General features: G+C 36.5%; 1 protein-coding gene across 1 annotated transcript; it reads right to left on the bottom strand.

Annotated features, from left to right (window-relative positions):
* Positions 1 to 8532: 8532 nt before the first annotated feature.
* On the bottom strand, positions 8533 to 21133 carry LOC121313272 (receptor-binding cancer antigen expressed on SiSo cells-like). Its single transcript, XM_041245639.1, has 7 exons — positions 20841 to 21133; positions 19134 to 19230; positions 18908 to 18983; positions 18659 to 18817; positions 16999 to 17106; positions 16549 to 16640; positions 8533 to 10079 (listed from the first exon to the last, which is right to left on the bottom strand). The coding sequence occupies exons 2-7, from the start codon at positions 19214 to 19216 to the stop codon at positions 9962 to 9964; spliced, it is 636 nt and encodes a 211-aa protein (XP_041101573.1). The 5' UTR covers positions 19217 to 19230; positions 20841 to 21133; the 3' UTR covers positions 8533 to 9961.
* Positions 21134 to 21570: the final 437 nt, after the last annotated feature.

Here is a 21570-nt window from a genome sequence, read left to right as displayed (position 1 = left end):
AAACTGGCCCACTTTTTTGGCACTGCGTTTACTTTTCTTTTTAAACAGCTTCAGGAAACGTCCCGAAAATAAGATTTTTTTTAATCTTTTTAACCTTGTGTATAATTTTTAAAAACATTTTCTTTCTTATTGTTACCTCCTGCCCATCCATCTCAGTCAGATTACTCCCTGGCAGGTTGCTGCTCGAGTCTCACAGATCGTTGGAGGGTGGATGGGGACCAAAGGCTTTCTTTATTAGGCGGCGGAAAATAAGGCACCGATTCAGCCAGTTTAACTGAAACCAATAGTACGGTTTATTAACAAAACAAAGCAACAGTGCAGAGGTTGTAGTCAGCACTGCAGGGTCTGTCCCTGTCACTCAGGCCCTCCGTGCCGTACACTCCCACAGTAGCACAGTCCAGCAGTACCTCTCTCTAACACAGCTGGAAATCAGAGCATGTGAGTACTCCCGCTCTGAGTTTATATACAGTGCTGTGAAAAAGTATTTGCACCCTGTCTGATTTTATGCATTTTTGCACATTTTTCACATTGAATTTGGTCAGATCTTTTTGTAGGTTGTAGTAGTACATAGAGGGAGTCTGAGAGAAAAAAAATGACACCAAAGTTTGGTGCATCTTTGATTTGTTTGGTGTGCAAGGTAATCAAACATGCAATCTTCAGGTGTGAAAAAGTTCTTACCCCCCCTAGTTATCTCACCCCAATTAAATGGATAATTAGGGTCAGCTGTTTGAATACTTTGGTTAACAATCGGGCCTGATTTGGGCCAGTGCTGCCCAATATAAATCTGACTAACTTTGTCCCTTACCATCAGAATGAAGTTGTCAGCACACAGGTTCTAGAGGCACATCATGACTCGATCAAAAGAAATTCCTGAAGACCTCCGGGAAAAAAGTTGATGCATATTAGTCTGGAAAGGGTTACAAAGCCATTTCTAAGGCTCTGGGGCGCCACCAACCACAGTCAGAGCCATATTGTCCAAATGGAGAAAGTTTGGGACAGTAATGAATCTTCCCAGGAGTGGCTGTCCTGCCAAAATCTCTCCAAGAGCAAGGCGTAAAATCGTCCAGGAAGTCACAAAGAACCCTAGAACAACATCCATGGATCTGCAGGCCTCTCTTGCCTTGGCTAAGGTCAGTGTTCATGACTCCACCATCAGAAAGACACTGGGCAAAATAGATTCATGACAGAGTGGCAAGGCAGAAACCACTGCTCCCTAAAAAGAACATGAATGCTCATCTCAAGTTCAAAAGCACCTGGATGATCCTCAAGAGTTCTGGAACAATGTTCTATGGACAGATGAGTCAAAAGTGGAACTTTATGGCCAACATGGGGCCCGTTATGTCTGACGAAAACCAAACACTGCATTCCACAGTAAGAACATTATACCAACAGTCAAGCATGGTGGCGGTAGTGTCATGATTTGGGGATGCTTTGCTGCATCAGGACCTGGACGACTTGCCATCATTGAAGGAACCATGAATTCTACCGGAAAATGTCAGGCCATCCGTCCGTGAGCTCAAGCTGAAGCATAGCTGGGTCATGCAGCAAGACAATGATCCAAAACACACAAGCAAGTCTACATCAGAATGGTTGAAGAACAAGAAATTTAAAGTTTTGGAATGGCATAGTCAAAGTCCAGACCTAAACCCCATTGAGATATTGTGGCAGGACCCGAAACAAGCAGTTTATGCTTGAAAACCCACACATGTCACTGAGTTGAAGGAGTGGGCCAAAATTCCTCCAAGGCGTTGTGAGAGACCGATCAATAAGCACAGGAAGCATTTGGTTGCAGTTATTGCTGCTAAAGGTGGCGTAACCAGTTAAGAACATAAGAACATAAGAAAGTTTACAAACGAGAGGAGGCCATTCGGCCCATCTTTCTTGTTTGGTTGTTAGTAGCTTATTGATCCCAAAATCTCATCAAGCAGCTTCTTGAAGGATCCCAGGGTGTCAGCTTCAACAACATTACTGGGGAGTTGATTCCAGACCCTCACAATTCTCTGTGTAAAAAAGTGCCTCCTGTTTTCTGTTCTGAATGGCCCTTTGTCTAATCTCCATTTGTGACTCCTGGTCCTTGTTTCTTTTTTCAGGCTGAAAAAGTCCCTTGGGTCGACACTGTCAATACCTTTTAGAATTTTGAATGCTTGAATTAGGTCGCCACGTAGTCTTCTTTGTTCAAGACTGAACAGATTCAATTCTTTTAGCCTGTCTGCATATGACATGCCTTTTAAGCCCGGAATAATTCTGGTCGCTCTTCTTTGCACTCTTTCTAGAGCAGCAATATCTTTTTTATAGCGAGGTGACCAGAACTGCACACAATATTCAAGATGAGGTCTTACTAGTGCATTGTACAGTTTTAACCTTACTTCCCTTGATTTAAATTCAACACTTTTCACAATGTATCCGAGCATCTTGTTAGCCTTTTTTATAGCTTCCCCACATTGTCTAGATGAAGACATTTCTAAGTCAACAAAAACTCCTAGGTCTTTTTCATAGATTCCTTCTCCAATTTCAGTATCTCCCATATGATATTTATAATGTACATTTTTATTTCCTGCGTGCAGTACCTTACACTTTTCTCTATTAAATTTCATTTGCCATGTGTCTGCCCAGTTCTGAATCTTGCCTAGATCATTTTGAATGACCTTTGCTGCTGCAACAGTGTTTGCCACTCCTCCTACTTTTGTGTTGTCTGCAAATTTAACAAGTTTGCTTACTATACCAGAATCTAAATCATTAATGTAGATTAGGAATAGCAGAGGACCTAATACTGATCCCTGTGGTACACCACTGGTTACCACACTCCATTCTGAGGTTTTTCCTCTAATAAGTACTTTCTGTTTTCTACATGTTAACCACTCCCTAATCCATGTACATGTGTTTCCTTGAATCCCAACTGCGTTCAGTTTGAGAATTAATCTTTTGTGCGGGACTTTGTCAAAAGCTTTCTGGAAATCTAAATAAACCATGTCATATGCTTTGCAATTATCCATTATCGATGTTGCATCCTCAAAAAAATCAAGCAAGTTAGTTAGACATGATCTCCTTTTTCTAAAACCATGTTGACTGTCTCCCAGTACCCTGTTACCATATAGATAATTTTCCATTTTGGATCTTATTATAGTTTCCATAAGTTTGCATATAATAGAAGTCAGGCTTACTGGTCTGTAGGTACCTGGTTCAGTTTTGTTTCCCTTTTTGTGGATCGGTATTACGTTTGCAATTTTCCAGTCTGTTGGTACCACCCCTGTGTCAAGAGACTGCTGCATGATCTTGGTTAGCGGTTTGTAAATAACTTCTTTCATTTCTTTGAGTACTACTGGGAGGATCGCATCCGTTATTGAGTCTAAGGGGGTGATTACTTTTTCACATGGGGGCATTGGGTGTTGCATAACTTTCTTTAATAAATAAATGAAATAAGTATCAAAATGTTGTGTTATTTGTTCACTCAGGGTCCCTTTTATCTAATATTAAATTTCGGTTAAAGATCTGATAACATTCAGTGTCAAAAATATGCAAAAATGCAGAAAATCAGACGGGGCAAAAACTTTTTCAAGGTACTGTAGCAAAGGCTCCTTCCCGCCACACAAATGTAACAACTTCAGAGACTGAGGAAGAGGGAGTGCTTGGGGTTTTCATTACATAAAACACAATCAATACATACAGTCGACAATACAAACAGAGGAGATAGTCACATACACTAGACCCAACTAGTATAACAATACCCCCTCCTTAAGGGTCAATCGTCCCGATGACACCAATTGCATTCACACTGCATTGCTCCCCTTGTATGGATTTATTTATTTATTTTAACGTACAGGGCTACTCCCCATTGTACCTCCAACGGCGGTCCTGATGAATCATTTTAGGGGTGGCCCTGTTATCTTTCTAATGTCATACAACACATAATTTACTTTCTTACACACTGTGTATGGCCCTTCCCAATCTTTTTGCAATTTAGGTGATCTACCCTTGTACCTGCACGGGTTATGAAACCACACTTTGTCTCCCATTTCGTAAGTGTCAGCCACAGCTCTTACATATATCTGCCACTTTACCTGGTTAGCAGCTAATTTTCCCTTACAAACCAGTTTACCTGCTCGAGAGACTGCTGCAGGGAATCAGCATAGTCCAGGGGATCCTCAAAGCGTCAGGGGTTCCATAAACAAGCCTCACTGGTGAACGGAGCTCCTCTCCAAACATCACTAGTGCAGGTGTGCACTGTGTCATTTCATGCTTTGCCGTTCTATAGGCGAACAACAGTAAGGGAATGTAAGTATCCCAATCCCACTGATTCTGATCTACAAACAGGGCTAATTGGTTTTTGACAGTGCGAATGTACCTGTCCACCATGCCGTCAGACTGAGGCCTCAGTGGTGTGGTGTGTGTCTTCCACACACCCATCAGCTGACACACCCTGGAGAAAATCTTCGACTTGAAATTGCTACCCTGGTCTGAACGCAGTTCACTGGGCATGCCAAACTGAGTGAACAGCTGAGAGACCAGTGTCTGGGCCATTGTGTTGGCATCCTGAGTATGAATGGGGAAGACTTCTGGCCATTTAGTTAGGTAGTCCATAGAAACCAGCAGATACTGATTGCCAGACTCAGACCTTGGAAATGGGCCAGCGATTTCGACCGCTACACGCTGGAGCCGGTCCCCCACTACATACTGCTGCATTGGAGCATGGACCCGCTTCCGTTGACCCTTCCTTGCTGCACAGTCCTGCCAACACATTACCCAATGGAAGCTCTCCCTTACCTTCCCCAGGGTTTTGTCTACCCCAAAGTGACCACTAGCTCGGGTGCTGCGAGCCAGGGTTAGCACTGCACTTCTCAGGGACCCTAGAACTAACAGCTGATACCTGCAGTGCCCACCCGAGGGAGCCTTGTCTTTTAGTTCTATACTATCCAAATAGCCCAGTATGCTTTGATGTCTGAGCTGAGGTATGACACACTTCTCTTTCCAGCCAAACATGATGAAAATCAGACTCTGCTTATTGCGCAGCCCTCAGCTCTTCAGCACTGTGACCCTCAATAAGGTACTCAGTCTGCCTTGCAGCAGCTCCATGTGTTAACCGGCACACGGCAGTGGCTCTGCAGTTACTTTCACACTATATTACTGTATTACTTTCACACTAGCCCTTCTGGGAGTCCCCTTTTCCAGCACCTCCCTCACAGCCCTTCCTATCTGTGGCAGCATGTAACCCTCCCACATTGCTACCCTCTCGCTGCTCTACTCTCGAACAGAAGCTGCAGTTAGTACCAGAACAGGGCCGTCTAGAGAGAGTATCAGCATTGCCATGCTTTACCCCATGCCAGTGTAACACCTTAAACTCATACTTCTGCAGGTGTTACAGCCACCTTGCAATCTGGCCTTCTGGGTGCTTGAACCTGAAAAGCCATTGTAAAGTAGAGTGGTCAGTACGCACAACAAAAGGTCAGCCATACAAATAATGGTGAAAATGCATGACACCTTTTACCACAGCTAGCAGTTCTTTGCAAGTGGTGCAGCAGTTCCTCTCCGGTGCTGTCAGGGTCTGGCTGTAGCATGCTGTGACCCTCTCCACCCCATCCTGGACATGTGAAAGGACAGCTCCAACTCTCACGTCACTGCTGTCTGTGTCCAGGGTGAATGGAAGGGTAAATTGAGGGTAAGCTAATAAAGGGGCAGAGCCTAAAGCCTTGAAGTGAATAAAAGCACTCTCACATGCTTCACTCCAATGGAACATCTATCCCTTCTTTGTCAAAACATGCAGCGGCTTAGCAATGTCTGCAAAGGACCCAACAAAATTCCTGTAATAGGAGCATAAAACCAAGAAGTGGAGTATCTCAGTTACATTTGCTGGGTTAGGCTAGTTGCTGACTGCTGCTGTTTTGTTGAGGTCTGTAGCAACACCCTGTTCACTAACTACGTGTCCAAGATAAGCCACCTTCTTTTTGAACAGCTCACATTTAGCAGGGTTCAGTTTTAAAGCCGCTTTCTTCACTTTCTCAAACAGTTATTTAATGTCTGTGAAAATGTGCTTGTGTGCACCAGCACGTCATCAAGGTAAATAAGCAAATTGCGATTCTGTACTGCAATTCCTTCTTGCACGTGTAAAAACATACCCTTTGCTTTGGTATATTTTTAATCAAGTGATGTGGATATGGATGTTGATCCTAGATCTGGTACGAAAATAAAACAATAAAGGTTTTTATTAATTACAACAGTATTGGTGTAATTTATATGTTGATATGCTAAGTCAGAGCTTTAAAATTACGTATTGCCAAACATAAAGCAGCTACTAGAAATAATAATCAAGACAATTCTATTGTCAAGCACTACAATTTTATTTATTTTTTTTAATATGGATCTTCGCCACACACTATGGTTTGTGGGTGTGGAGAAGGTTAACGTACCCGCTCGTGGTGGAAGTCTAGTAAAGCTCCTATTGCAGAGAAGCATATTGGATACTTGCATTACAAACATCAGGACCACTTGGATTTAAGAAGGAACTGAACTTGTTTACCCTTAATATGAAAAGTAGGTTTATATTCACCGATATGAGAGATTAGATACTGTTGCTGCTATTGAAGAAAATGTGTTCATGGATAACCGATGACTGTTTTCATATTTATTGGAAATGTGTTTTCTTATTTTAAATGTACACTTACAGCAAGGCGTTTAATCTTTGTCCCTTGCTATGAAGTTTAATTATGTTTAATGTTATATCCAATCTAGCACATTATGGATTACATACCTGTGTGTCTAATTGAAAAGTGATCTGCTTAATGTTTCCTTGTGTTCACTTGGAATGAATGATGACTATTTAAAGGTTATGTACTTACCTTTCTTGTCAATGCTCGGAAGACCTATGGGTCAAAACGTGTTAGCTATGTTTGCTGTGAAGTTTTAAAAGATATGAACTAAAAAAGAACTCTGTGTGGATAGGAACTTGATTTTAACGGGAACTGCTGTCTTCTCCCCCCCTCCCCCCTTCGCTGTGGCTGTCCTCTGTAAATTTTTGTATGCAGTTGTCCCAAGACTAAGCACAATGTGCCTGAAATGTTTTTTAAAACACTAATAGCGCCAGCATTCACACTGTTGTATATACATGGCATGTTCCTCCACCTGGTACAGGACAGCAATAAAACATTTTTTTAAAAAAGTTAACAGGTTCAAGAGAGCCCATGTTTTCAATAGTGCCTTCACAATTTACAATGTATGTCTTACATTTTTGGTCAAGGAAATAAAACTAAGGAAAGTGATGTGTTAAAAGAATAATCCAAATAATTCTATATCCCTTTACTGTTACTCCCCATTACAATCATATGGACTACTGAAGCTTGTGCTTAAAAAGTCAACCTTTTGAATGAAAGCTTTTCATCTTCTTTTCATGAAATAGTGTGATTACCTGCCATTGGTAGAGCTGAATTCAAGGTTAACAGTTCACAGGGGAAGAAAAAAAGAAAAAAAAAAAGCTTGGAGGTTGCTTGATCTGGGTAAAATGTGGCCAGCACATGCACAGACTGTTTACATGCATAAACAGCATCAATACATATGCATGATGAAAATGTAACTGATGCCAGTAATCTTCTTGCTCTGAATTGCAGCTTGTAGACTTATAGCACTGGCACAAATTATGGCAACAATTATGCCCACTTTTCCTTACTCAGACTCCTTTCTTACTACTCCTCTTTAAAAAATAATGAAAAAAAAACAAAACAAAAAAACCCACAAGAACCTCACAGAACGATACTCCAAAATGTTCTCCTTTTTTAAGGAAAGCAGTACAACTGGGGATGATGTTTTTGTTGCCGGATAACTTTACACAGACTGATTGCTCACGAAATATCTTGGTATCCCCGATTAGATAATTGTCTCCTCTTGAAAAATAGGAGAAGGATTTTAATGAGCAATCCGTTTCACAAATTCAATGGTACCCTAAATGGGATTCATTTACTATTTTACCCATTGGTGACTACCAAGACTGGAATAATATTCAATATTCAATGTAGTGTGGTCCTTGGCAGTCATTTAGGTTAAAATTAAGAAAAAATGTCATACCCAGTCATTTCACATTGGTAATATGTGGATCATGTTTGGGGTACCACAGCTCTTCCGGGAGAGACTGTTCATTAAAAGCTCTTGCATATTTTTAAAGACGACGACACTTTTCTATTCAGGGATAACAAGATATTCAAGTAGTCAGACAACAAACTCCAACACGTTTTCCCGCTTTAAAAGACATTTCGGGTTACCATTCTACTGAGATGTCTTGCTCATTAAAATATTTAGCATGTTTTTCAAGAGTAGACGATTATCTATTCAGAGATACCAGGGTATTTAGTAAGTAAGGGGTCTGAGTGAGAAAAAATGGTCAATAAAATCCCAACCTCTTGTCTTGTTGTTTGTTGCTGCCATAGCTGGTGTCAGTATTTTGTGTGCTCTGTTGTAAGCTGCCAGTCATCTGCAGCTCCTGACAAACAATTATCATTTATTATACAAACTTCAATGGATAATCCTGCTATATATTCCATATGCAATACCTGCAGTAAGCAACATTGATCATTTATTGCTTTTTCACAACAGATAAATCAACGAATGTGTAACACAAATGCAAAAATAAAATCAATACACATTTATGATCAGCATGCACCTGTTCTTCCCAATCAAATCATGTTAGCTATTTGGTATTTTTTTTGTTTTGATTTTTAACATGGCCTCAGTCCAGGAACTGACATATTAGTAAGAATGACCTTGGTTCCCACGATCAAGTCAACTGCCTCTTATCTCAACCTAAGGAACAAATCAACTCAACTCAGAAGGAGGTGCCCAGGATATGAAATCTCCACATTATTTGAACTATGATAGCATGCCACACCTTGCACACCAAATGGCAGTGCTTTTGCTAGGCGAGACACAATCATTTGCGTAGCCATTGTAAATCCATTAGCTAGAGTTATTCTACATGGCCCTTAATGTTTGTTTATTAAATGAATTTATGAAAAACAATGTACATTTCCAAGTTATGGGTTTTACTGTACAAAGTTACCAATTAAATATTTCTTATGGACACAATCCTGAATGAACAGTATTACAGCCAAAGAAAATCACATTAACATTGCCAGCCCCCTTATAGAAAGGAAATAGAAGCGGATAGCAAATGTGTATTTAACAGCTTGTTTTGTATAAAAGAGTTCACTTCCGCTTTAAGAAAACCTTCACAATTTGACCTTTTTTGGTATAATGTACAATAACTGCATTAAACCTTTTAACATTTCTTTGAGCCTAATTTCATAGCAGACGAGTTCATACATTTGCATAAAATAGGTAAAATAATCTAATGGGCAATGACATGCTATAACACCAAAGCCCAGTCAAAAGTAGAAATTAAAAGCCAAATATTTTTGCTTAAATTTCAATAGCTGATGATGTGATGTGCACATCAGAACTAAAAGAAAAATAGGTCACAAGAGGTTTTAAGAATTACATAAGCCAACGGCATTATCAGCCTCTGAGGTTATGTTAAAACCCTCTACATTTTGTACATTTAGAAAGTGTTTTGTATTACTAAGGCACATGCTCAATCTATTTTAAAAAAATTTCTAATTCTTAAGATTCAAATTTGAATATCAGTTAAATTAATTGAATATGTAATACTGCATCATGGTAAAATAGTTCTTGTTTGCCATGTTTCAAATATTATAAAAAGATCAAGCAATCCAGTGCTAAATTTACAGGAATTCCTGAAAATGGCTGCAGTTGTGAAAATGTTCTTGTGTTCTAGGTATATGATGTTTTAAAACCAAGTTATTTCTACTAAACTTTAAATTACTTAAATAAAAGTTGGCTGCTGGACTGCAGGTTGCAAGGAACATCAGGTTATTAACAGCAACTACTGTATAAAACTCTTTCTACAGAAATACAACTGTTCATATTGGGGAAGCATGTACCATGTCTTTTGGATCCTTAAATGTTATGAAAGCTTTACAGCAATTTTCTGTTCCTTTTTAGTTAGTCTTTGGGCTTCTTTCTCCATCTTCTTCCTTTGCTGTTCCAAAGCTCTTTTCTCTCTCTCAGCCATTTTCTGTTGCCTGTAACAAAGTATTAAAAAAATGTCAAAAACTAGAATGGGGTGTGTATCATGCTATTGGAAACATCAATGTATAATATAGGTATTTACTAAATATGAAGACATCCGTGAGTTTTTGGACCATGTCTCACAAACCATAAATCTGTTTAAAAGGTTATGTTTACCTTTAAGCGTGAATATGTTCTGTGCATGCACTTATGACATTACAAAGTCAGTACCTCAAATGGTCAATTATTTTCAGCAAACATTTCTTAACTGTTGTTGGGTTTCTGTATTTCACAAGAGTTAAAGATCTGTGACTAATGCACACAGACAATTAAGAATCTGATACTAACTATTATCATAAGAAATTAGCCATTCCAGCAAATCAACTACAATCTCAATGATAAAACTATAATACCTAACTAATAAATTTATTAAAGCCAACATAAACATTTTTTTTTTTTAATAAAACGTCATCTTGAAACAAAGGAACAAGGCAAAGCAATGTTTGGAAGGATTTTGAGGAACTGGATGAGAAAACCATAGTATGTAAACTATCCCAAATAAAACTGGCGTACCACAAAAAACAAAACAAGTTCAATGCTTCACCATTCGAAATTCATATTCAGAAATTACTGTGGATGGAGCTACTGATGGCAGTAAAAAGCAAACATCCATAATAAACCGAACACTCCAGATGGTGACTGACATTTATTTAACCCTTACATTCCTGTGAATACGTATAACAGTATTTTAAAAGGATTTTTTTTTTTTCAATTTAGAGAAGGCATAAGTGTAAATAAATTATGTATAGGCTTTAATTTACTAGTACACTTTTCCGCAAATCATTCGTTAAAAAAAAAAAAAAAAATCCTTGACATCTATAACGCCGTTTTGTTCCTGGGTAGTAAGTGTTATTTCCTAATTGCTTATGCCTTAAGCAATTGCTTATGATTATACTGTATTTATAACGATCGGTTTTATACCTATAGAATTTAACCGATTTGTTGTTATTCACTGTGTTTTGTAATGTTGATTTGTGCTTGATTTAATTTTGTACAGCGTCTTGAGACACCTAGGTGTGAAAAGGCGCTGATAAGTTATTACTTCATTTTGTACCAGTGTAGTGTTATTTTCAGGATGCATTAAAAAGTGATATGCAGCGCGCTGAGCTTTTAACTGAATTTATCATTTTTTTCCACCATTAACAAAATGGTATGCAAATTCTTATCATATGCAATACATTGGGTCTTGTACATTTTTTACTTCTGCAACCTTGCGGTGGACTTCTCGTGAATTGTTTTTTTCTTTTAAGGAGACTGTTTTCAGTTTAAGTTTGCAAAAAAAATAATGTAGAACTAAATGGTTAAACTGTACCTCTTAACAATAGGAAAACACCTATCAGATCGCAATTTATTGCACCTGTAAAATCTGACATACCACTTTGACATTACACAGGTCAAGTTTTGGTATGGCTACTGTACTCCGACGATGCATCACTTTCTAACACTACACCGGTACTGTATTATTGTTCTAAACTACAAATGAAATGTTCACTTCTGAGCGGTGTTACCTTGTACAGTTCGTTTTGATTGTGAAGCATATCATGGTTGTTTTTCTGTTTGATAGCTTTCCTTTTTAAAAAAACAAGGATAAAAAGCATCTCACTACCTATCATTCTACCAAATAATAAAAGTGGAATAATTCTATGCATTTGTCTTATGTAGATATTCACCTCAATTCAGGTCAGAAAGATTTCAGTTTACAAAAGCTCCCTTATTTTGAAAGCTGAAAAACTCAAATATTATTTGTACATTTTTCCTGAGGGATATCAGAAAACATCAGTTAGATAAAAACTGTTCCTCCACTACCACCACTAGTTTAATGAAAATTCATTTGAGTTTGTTTGACTCAATGTCAACTTGAAAGATAGTGGCTCAGACTCTAGGTTTGAGGACTCGACTACAAGTCTATTTTGTAGTTAAGTCTTTGCAATGTTAAAACATGATTAGCTTATTTCGGGTTCCTCTGCTCAGAAAATACTAACCAGTGCTCTCAGTGTACATCAGAATGGAATATAAAGAGTGTGTGTGTATGTAGATATAGTTTAAACATTGACACTGCATAGCATTTAAACGTTCATGAAAATGTACAAAATTCACATCCCTAGTTGGATGCACTGCATAAAGAAAGATACATCCTCAACTGTACCTTTCACTAAAATCACTACATTACAAATATTGTATGGACACACCACAGACCTGTGGTTTAGTGCTACACCTGCCTGCGGTGTGAAAGGGTTAAACAAACCATTTTAAATGACTGCGTCTAGGTTCATGAACCACAGGCAATTTCTTTAAAATTTGCTCTAGCATGTGATGATCTGTTCAAGGAAGGAAAACAGGTTTGCAGCTGGATCCTCAGAACGCACAGACAGAAGCTTCCCTGGCTAAAGTGCTGCTCCAAGTGGTTTCTATGACAACTGTAAAATCAAATCCCCCCCCCCCCCACAGCAGCATGTCATTTTTTGTAAATTCCCATTAAGAACATCACAGTTGTTTAAGAGAAGACACATACAAGTTTTATCAGATTTAAGTGAAATACTGTAGAAATATTAAACCTAACCTATACATTTTGTTATTTATAAGTTTATTTGCTAAGTTAAATAGCCAAGATAGTTCCTTTAGAAGTTACAGTATGTACATTTTTTTTTTTTTTTTTTTTTTTTTTTTAAAAAAATCACTGCGGGCCCCCGCCGGGGGCAATGCAATGTTAAACGTTATTTGCTTATTTAGGGTCTCTTTGCTTAGAAAATACTAACCAGGGTTGTCTGTACACAATGTAATATAGAGCATGTATGTATGTAAATATGGTTTAAACACTGACCCCTCCATAGCATTTAAATGTTCATAAAAATGTACTAAAATGCACATCCCTAGTATTTACTGTTAATAGGCAGTTAATTAAAAAGAACCATTACTGCCACCAATGAGAAATTATGGTACATTTTCTTTCTGTGCTAGGTCGTTTATATAAAGCAGACAATGTTTAATTAAAAAAAAAAAAATGTATATTGTTAAAACATGAGGTTTACTGTTTTTATTTATATACATCTATTTGATTATTCTATTAATGTGTATCTGTAATAAAATGAAATAAAACAATTAATCGGACAAAACAATGAGAAAAATGGAAAATTAAAAAAATGTAATTTTAGATACAGTTTGCTATCAACACAGCAGGTCACATCTCAAAATGACACACTAATCTGTGTCACAGAACAGTCAGTCACAATACAATATAGCAAAGGAACTCTTTCAGTTCTTTCAAATAAGACAAGTCCTCAAAATGACCACAATATAGCCTACAGTAAAACCAAAGAACTTGTGACACTTAATATCAAAATGGCATGTGTGTGTAGTAAAATAGAAGTGCTCTATTCCTAAACAACAGTTTTTTTTTTTTTTTTTTTTTTTTTTTTAATATACGTAATTGTGTAACACTGGTGTTTACTCATTTGGAACTCAATTGTTCCAGACTTTGCCAAGTTTAATGTTTAGATTTTAAACACCAGCCATGTTACAAACGCGTACAAATGTTTAAAAAGTGTTACAAATCATAATAACGTCCTAGAATTTACAAAATAACCACCACAAGGTGTTTAAATCCTAAACACATTTAGAATTATAAAACGCAGTAACGTGTTTGAAAAGTGTTTAAAAAAAATTAAAATTAAAAGTTAAACACACTGTCTCACAGCGTACACACTAATAGCATACGTCCAATTGAATAATTATTGTTGCATGCTAAGCCAAAATAAAAAAAAGGACCAGGGAAAAAATAGCACAATATTTTGGAATTTTAAAGCGCACTGTGACTGATATTAAAAAGTCTGCCTCAGAGATTTACAAGTTTGCAGTCATAGTAGCGGTGGGATTGAGATCTATTGTTGCTCGACGAGTACTCGAGCATTACAATTTGAGTACTCTAATCAAACGCCACTCTTCTCTACATATTGTATAAGTGTACATACTGTAAGCCTCCAAAACATTGCCACAAGTCCTGTTTTAAATGCCAAATTAACACAATCAAGTAATATATTAAGAAATTAATAGGTTTCTCTTGTGCAGTTAATTGTATATGGTCACGTGTTACTAAATAACGTGAAGTATTCAAATTCATGTGGCCACACAACTATACATTAAATTGTAAAAAGAGATGCCTGGCCTACCTGTTTGAACTGTGTCTCAGTGGTCCTTTATTTTAGTGCGGCAGTTCCAACATACAAATAGAAAAGCTTACAGAACAATTTCAAGTGAAAAAAGCCTTCCACCTATGAGAAGATTAGGGAATGAGGTCCACGAGTCGTAATTTCAACTTTTTCTCCCTTTAAAAGTTTTGTATGAACAGCTGCAGAACAATTCTCTTTAAGCTTTTCCAGCCTCTGCATTATTGTTTTACGGGTCGGCACAGTATTGGGATAATCTTACATCGATTTAAAAACTTCTGCATTAACGATTCACACGCAATGTCCTCATACGGGGATAACGTGATCATGCCCAGATCTATAGCAAATGTTATGGATGTTTGCTTTTTATTGCCATCAGCAACCCCATTCACAATAATTCTGAATATTTCATTTCAAACTGCGAAGCACTGAACTGGTGTTTTTGTGGTACTGTAATATTGTTTGGCATAATTATTTACATACCACGGTTCTCTCATTCGGTTCCTCAAAATACTTCCTAACGTGACTTCCTTTGTTTAGAGCAGTGGTTTTCAAACTTTTTAGGCCCCGTACCCCTTTCCAAAAAACTGAGTCTACCGGGTACCCCCATCTCAGCTAGTCATAATATACCTATCAAAACAGAAAAAAAATATTTTCTAATTACTAGTCTTAAGTACTTAATGATGTTAACTAGAAAATATATATATATATATATATATATATATATATATATATATATATATATATATATATATATATATATATACACACACAGTACTGTGCAAAAGTTTTAGGCAGGTGTGAAAAAATGCTGTAAAGTAAGAATGATTTAAAATAGACGAATTGATGCTGTTTTGAAGGCAAAGGGTGGTCACAACAAATATGGATTTGATGTAGATTTTTCTTCTGTTTACTCACTTTGCATTTTGTTAATTGATAAATATAAACTATTAACATGTCTATTTTTGAAAAGCATTCTTTCTTTACAGCATTTTTTCATACCTGCCTAAAACTTCTGCACAGTACTGTATAAATATAATTTTTCATTTCTAAATGCACTTACATTTTTACCAGGTCTTGTTTAAGCAAAAACTTCTTCCTACTCCGCTTAATTGTTTTCTAATCAAGTAGAAAACATTAAGAGAGCTGAGGACACAGATCAGAACAGCACTACTGATGAATAAACATGTCACTACCATACCCACATACCTGCTTGCATTTTATTAACACTTAAATGCCATCTGTTGACCATTTTATGTCATTACATCTTATAAGTTGCAATATATTGTCAGAATCTATCATTGTACCTGGACTGAAAACTTGTAAAAAAAAAATCAAGCAAGTATGTCAGTGACAAACATCCCCCACCTAAGGCCATTTATTAGAGCACACAAAAAAACGCACAAAAGTAAATCGTCATGTCTGACACACAGATAGGTGGACAGCTGCCTCCAAACACCCCACATTAGTGGTTCCCTAGATCTGTTTGCCGCTTACCAAAGAGTAGACTCCTCTTTTGGTTACTTTGCTGAATTAACATAGTTGGTGCCAAGTAATTAAGGAGTGTTCAAAGCTGGGTAGCAGAACGTCAAATCTTTGGGCACATACTAAATGTTACGGAAATTTGAAGGGCTTGCCTTGGTTAGTATTTTCTAAGCAAATAAGCCCTAAATGAGCAAATAACGTTACTGTAACTTCATAAAGGAACTATCTTGGCTATTTAACCCAACCAAATATGTATACATATATAATTAACAAAATGCATATGATGGGCTTAACATTTTTATATCACTTAAATCTGATAAGAGAATTGATTAGGTGTGCAAAAAAATAACTAACAAATACTGCAGTTTATAGATTTTTACACCTATAATGATCATACAACAAACTTATTTTAAAAAAATCACTGACTGTGCCTCATTAGGACTTACTACACTATTACTACAGTTTATTTTGTTTTAACATAGGCACATTACTCCAATGCCAAAAGCATTTATCCCATTGTATAAAAAAACAATACCAGGGAGAAAACTAAATATGATAAACAAAATGTGACTAACTATTTAAACATTAGAAATGGAGGAGAGGTACAGGAGTCAATCGCCATTATGCATCAGATAAAACTAGCAGATTAACATTGTTGGAATTGTACATTAAAAACAGTATTTACAATTGAGCATTAGCAAATTATTCTGCAGCCCTGGTTTAAAGTTATGGATGAACTTCCAGAACAAAATCATGAAAGGAAAATATAAAATACCTTAATACATCTTCAGCTTCCCAAGTAGCGTTAGATTCATCTTCCCAGGCATTTAAATTTTCTTTCCAATTAACTAAATCCCCCAGCTCTGCCTACAGAGCAAAAAAACACAAACCAATAATCCAATTAGCATCATCCCACACTCAGAAAGCAGTCTTCCATTAACATAAAAAATTTAATTAAACCTTGATTTATTTATTTAGTGGTTTAGATTTATTTTTGCCACTATATGTATATTATCTGACAGCTGAATAATTTGGCGAGATACAATGTTCAGGAATGCTATCGAGAAAGTCATGTCATATAACTTTGCTTGCCCACAAGGGGCGTTCGCTTACACTACTGTACAGAGTGATCTGGAGTTTTGAGTTAAAAAAAAAAAAAAAAAAAAAAAAAAAAAAAAAGCATCTTTCAACATACTAGTTTTTGTAAATGAATTCTGACACTTACAGATGGTGCATTAAAAGGAATATCCTGTGTAACAGCGAGTCTGCTAGAGAACCCTGTATTGCCATCTGGTAAAGTGAAATTTAATGGTTCCCTCTTCTTGAGGACAATCTGGAAGGGGAAAAAAAAAACAAAAATATATATATATAGATATATATATATATATATATATATATATATATATATATACACATACACACACATACACACACACCCCTGACCAATTCTCTCATATTACTGAATTACAAATGGTACATTGAAACTTCGTTCACTGTGGCACTATTTCAAAATTGCGGTCCACAAGCGTTGTCCAACCAACCTGAACAACCTGGAGCAAATCTGCCAAGAAGAATGGGCCAGAATCACTCAGACACTGTGTGCAAAGCTGGTACATACTTACCCCAAAAGACGTAAAGCTGTTATTGCAGCGAAAGGTGGCTCTACCAAATATTAATGTGTGGGGGTTGAATACTTTTGCAAGCAAGATATTTCAGTTTTTTATTTTTCTTAAAAATATTTCCCAAAATAAAACCAATGTCACCTTACAATAACTGATTCTGAGTTTCATTGTTTAAAAATAAAATATCAAAACAGAACGAAGTTTCAATGTAACATTTGTAATTCAGTAATATGAGAGAATTGGTCAGGGGCCTGAATACTTTTGCAAGGCACTAATATTATATATATATATATATATATATATATATATATATATATATATATATATATATATATATATTACACATACATACACACACACACACACACTCATCACATCAAGCAAACTTGTTTTTAAATGCGGTAAAAAGTTAAAATGTAGCAAATGTAATCACATTTTTAAATGATTTGACCAATCCACGATACAGTAAGAAGTTCACTTACAGTATGTATCTCCATCACTCTCCAATCATGAAATGTCTTTTACTGCACTTTTACAACTGGGTAGTGTTGTTAGTCTTTTGTTTTCCAACAAAGCCAACAGGGACACAATTCTTGAAAATCATCAGGATCCTCCAAAACGGAGTTCTTGCATCAACACATGATATATTTCAGGTCCATTTCTGTGTTGCAATCACTTTCAGCCCAGGTTATTTTTTTTTTCTTTTTTACATCTACCATAAAAATCGTTTTATAGGTCACACTGGCATAAAAGTTGATCCCCCATTTTTGAGACTGAGTTTGAGGAAAACAATTTTGTTTGTTGTCTGACTGTCCTTATTAATAACTCATTGCAGTGCAGTTACAATGAATGCAAGACTTCATAAGTTTACTCAGCTTTCTGACCAAAAGCCGTTTGTTATGGGTTCCCAGGAGCAGGTTCAGTCTGAATGTTGACAAGTCAATGGCTCGGGAGGGTGGGAATAAGGAAATTCATAGAGATGGACAGCTATTGTTTTAACAGTGAAGCAGTATAGCTGTGACGTGTTCATATTCTGAAGATTAATAACTAACTACGACTAATAAATGTGATTACAACAACTGCTGAAAATGTTTACAGCAAACAGATTTCTTTGAAATCCCAGTGTGGTGTGGCATGTTTAGCAAAATTAATTAAGATGCCATTTTTTGATTGCCAGGTCAAATTGACAAAAATGGCTTGTGTATCACTGGTTAGCATTTCACAGTACTCAAACAACCACTACTAACATTTCAACAAACTTACTTTTTGTGTTTTCCTGATTGTTGGTGTCATGTCTTTGAAATAATCAGGCTCATCTGATTCGGCACCATTTTGCTGAGAGACTACACTACCATTGCCTCCTTCAATCTTAATACTTGTGGGAGCTTCTTCATCCCAAGAACTCCATTCTTCCACCTCTGGCTGCAAATACATAATACCAGAAAATGTTCACTATAAAATTATTAAATTATTTGTATTTTTTATTTTTTTTTAAGCTTAGTAAAATGTCACCTGTTTGGGAGCAGAATAATCCACCGTAGTTGGAAGGGTTATCTGATCTCCACTTAGCTTTCTTAGTCTTCCAGACCTGAAGGTAAATCAGAGAGGACTATATTCACACATGCAACACAAATTTAAAGGAAAAAAAAACAAAACAAAAAACAAAAAAAAAACTCTAAAGCGCACACTAACAAAAAGGATGGAAAAAAGTTAGATAAATCCAACTACACACATTTACCTGCATATCAATCTTTTAAAGAAAGAGAGCACTGTTGCAAGGCAAGTGCAAATTTTGAATAAACGGAATTGGGTGACAGCCATAGCGGATCATACACCTGTGGTAAAGACAAAAATATAAATGTTAAAAAGATATTTGCTCATCCATAAAACCTTTATGGGTCTTTTGTGATACTGAAAAATGTAGTAAGCGATTCAGAATCTTTTTTTCACGGATGCCCCGAAGATGGGGAACTAAAGATTTTAGAAAGTGCAGCAGACAGAAATGGACCAGGCAATAGTGAAGAACTAATAGGATTTGGCTAAGGCACTGATGCAAACAATAGCTACTTGTTTTTCTTTTTGAATACCACAACAAAGCTAAAGTTTTCCTGCCTCACCAACAACAGAGCACACCTAAAAAAATCACATTTTGTTTTGAAAAGTTTATTTCCTTCAGCATACAGTATCATGTTCGTTGGAGATTCTGCCCAGTATAAGATAATCCATTACCTAAAGCATAAAAACACTGCTTATCCAGTAAGCCACCAGGCACATAAAAATAATTACTGGCAAAAAAATGCATTGTATTCCTTGGTCCAGGGCTTGAGAATTATTTTATTTTATTTATTTATTTATTGTTTATTGGGGGGGGGGGGTCGCTAAAAATCTGCCTCTCCTTATAATCAATATTTATGACTGAGCAATAACATTGCTCTGCAAAGTGTTTAAAAAAAAAAAAAAGCCTGCATAGTACGTTTGAAATTGGAGTGCAGTAACAATGGTAACACCCTCATCCAATACAAATTAGGTGCTGTACTAGTACTAGCAGAATACGATAACCCTAGTTTCATGTAACAGTTGTGATGGTGACCAAACGTGTGCGAGTACTGTTCTATAAATTCAGCTTAAAAACTAAACAATACATTAAATGTTTGTGTGTTGCACACGATCTCACCCTTACCAACTGTCCATACCTAGGGGGTTTATTTGTGTACTTACATTTTGAATTACACTGACTCTCTTACCACATTTTCTGTGGGATTATCAAAAAAACTGAACTATTAAATACACACCGCATTTGCCCAGAACAGTAATTTTGTAACTGCATTGTAACTGCATTCACACTGCTAGTGTACTCAGTATTTTTCACTTTCGAGTAGAAATGTGTCAGAACCAAAGTCAAACAATAAGATAGTTTGTTCAAAGACAACTAAATGTCACACAAAATGCAATGGCAGTGCGTAGTGGTATAATGTTATTTTCTGTTTTGGAAGGGATTTATTATGACAACTTTAATGCTGTACACGTGAACAGAAACATTATCTTTAAATATTATTAGATAGCTGTATTTACCATAAACACACTTACACAAATCTGCAAAAAAACAAAAAAATCTTAACTAATTAATTATAATGATGGCTCCAAAGACAAAAGCACTACAATTAAACGTGCAAATAAGCTTCAGGTTAATTTATGTAATTAGCAGAAACTTTCCTAATCACTTAGCATATTGCATTAAAAACGTCCATAATTTAGTTATTGAACAATTAAATTTAGAAACGTTTCCTAGCACACATTGCAGTAACATCGTGAAGCACAAAATATAAATATTCTCGCATGCAATATTTTATATATATATTTAATTTGCATTGTATAACATATCTATACGACAATTAACACCGAAATTAATCAAGGGCCAGTTTCAGTGTCACATGGGGATACTTACCATTAATATCGCACTTGTGTAGTGCACTGTCCTAAATATATTTATTTACCCACCAGACGTGGCTCTCTGAATTCAATTCACAAGCTGCCAGCAAAGCCAACTGATTTCCACTCTTTGTCCGCTCCAAAAATTAAACACTGTCTAGGCAGTTTCATGTCTGTAACGTGAGAAATCTGCACCCATGTATTTATAATTCTGCTAACTTGTTTTATTTCCAATTTGTTTTCACTGGAAAACCAAAATTCTCTGACTAGCAACTGCCATCCTTACGATTTCAGGAAGTGGAAGCGCGATCAAGCGTAGGACCCTCTTTTGAGCACTATTTCTGTGCCTGAAATTGGGTACTCCACACATGCAGGCCACATGCTATATTAATAAAAATATACATTTATCAGTTAAACGGGTGTGTACAATTACGTTATATATGTTCGGTACAAAACAGTTTAATGTCTTAATTAAGTAATTAAATAAAAGGCATACATGCAAGACGACTTCAGGAAAGAACCTCATTCGAAGTTAATCAATGGCACATCTGGTCAAAAATTGCTCAAATGGCTGTTTCAATTGCAGAACGGGTGCAGGATTAGTTCGAGTAGGTTGGGTTTAGGGTGCACTCTGGTTATTTAAATGTTATTCCCCTGATGGCATACTTGGTGGAGAATATGGTACCAAGCAATTGAGCTCGCTGCTCTATTTGATCAACACCGTTATATTAAAAAGAATAATAATA

Source organism: Polyodon spathula, chromosome 3 (assembly GCF_017654505.1).
Source record: "Polyodon spathula isolate WHYD16114869_AA chromosome 3, ASM1765450v1, whole genome shotgun sequence".
Taxonomy (NCBI): domain Eukaryota; kingdom Metazoa; phylum Chordata; class Actinopteri; order Acipenseriformes; family Polyodontidae; genus Polyodon; species Polyodon spathula.
Note: the sequence above shows the minus strand (reverse complement) of the source record. Positions and strands in the feature narration are given on the sequence as shown.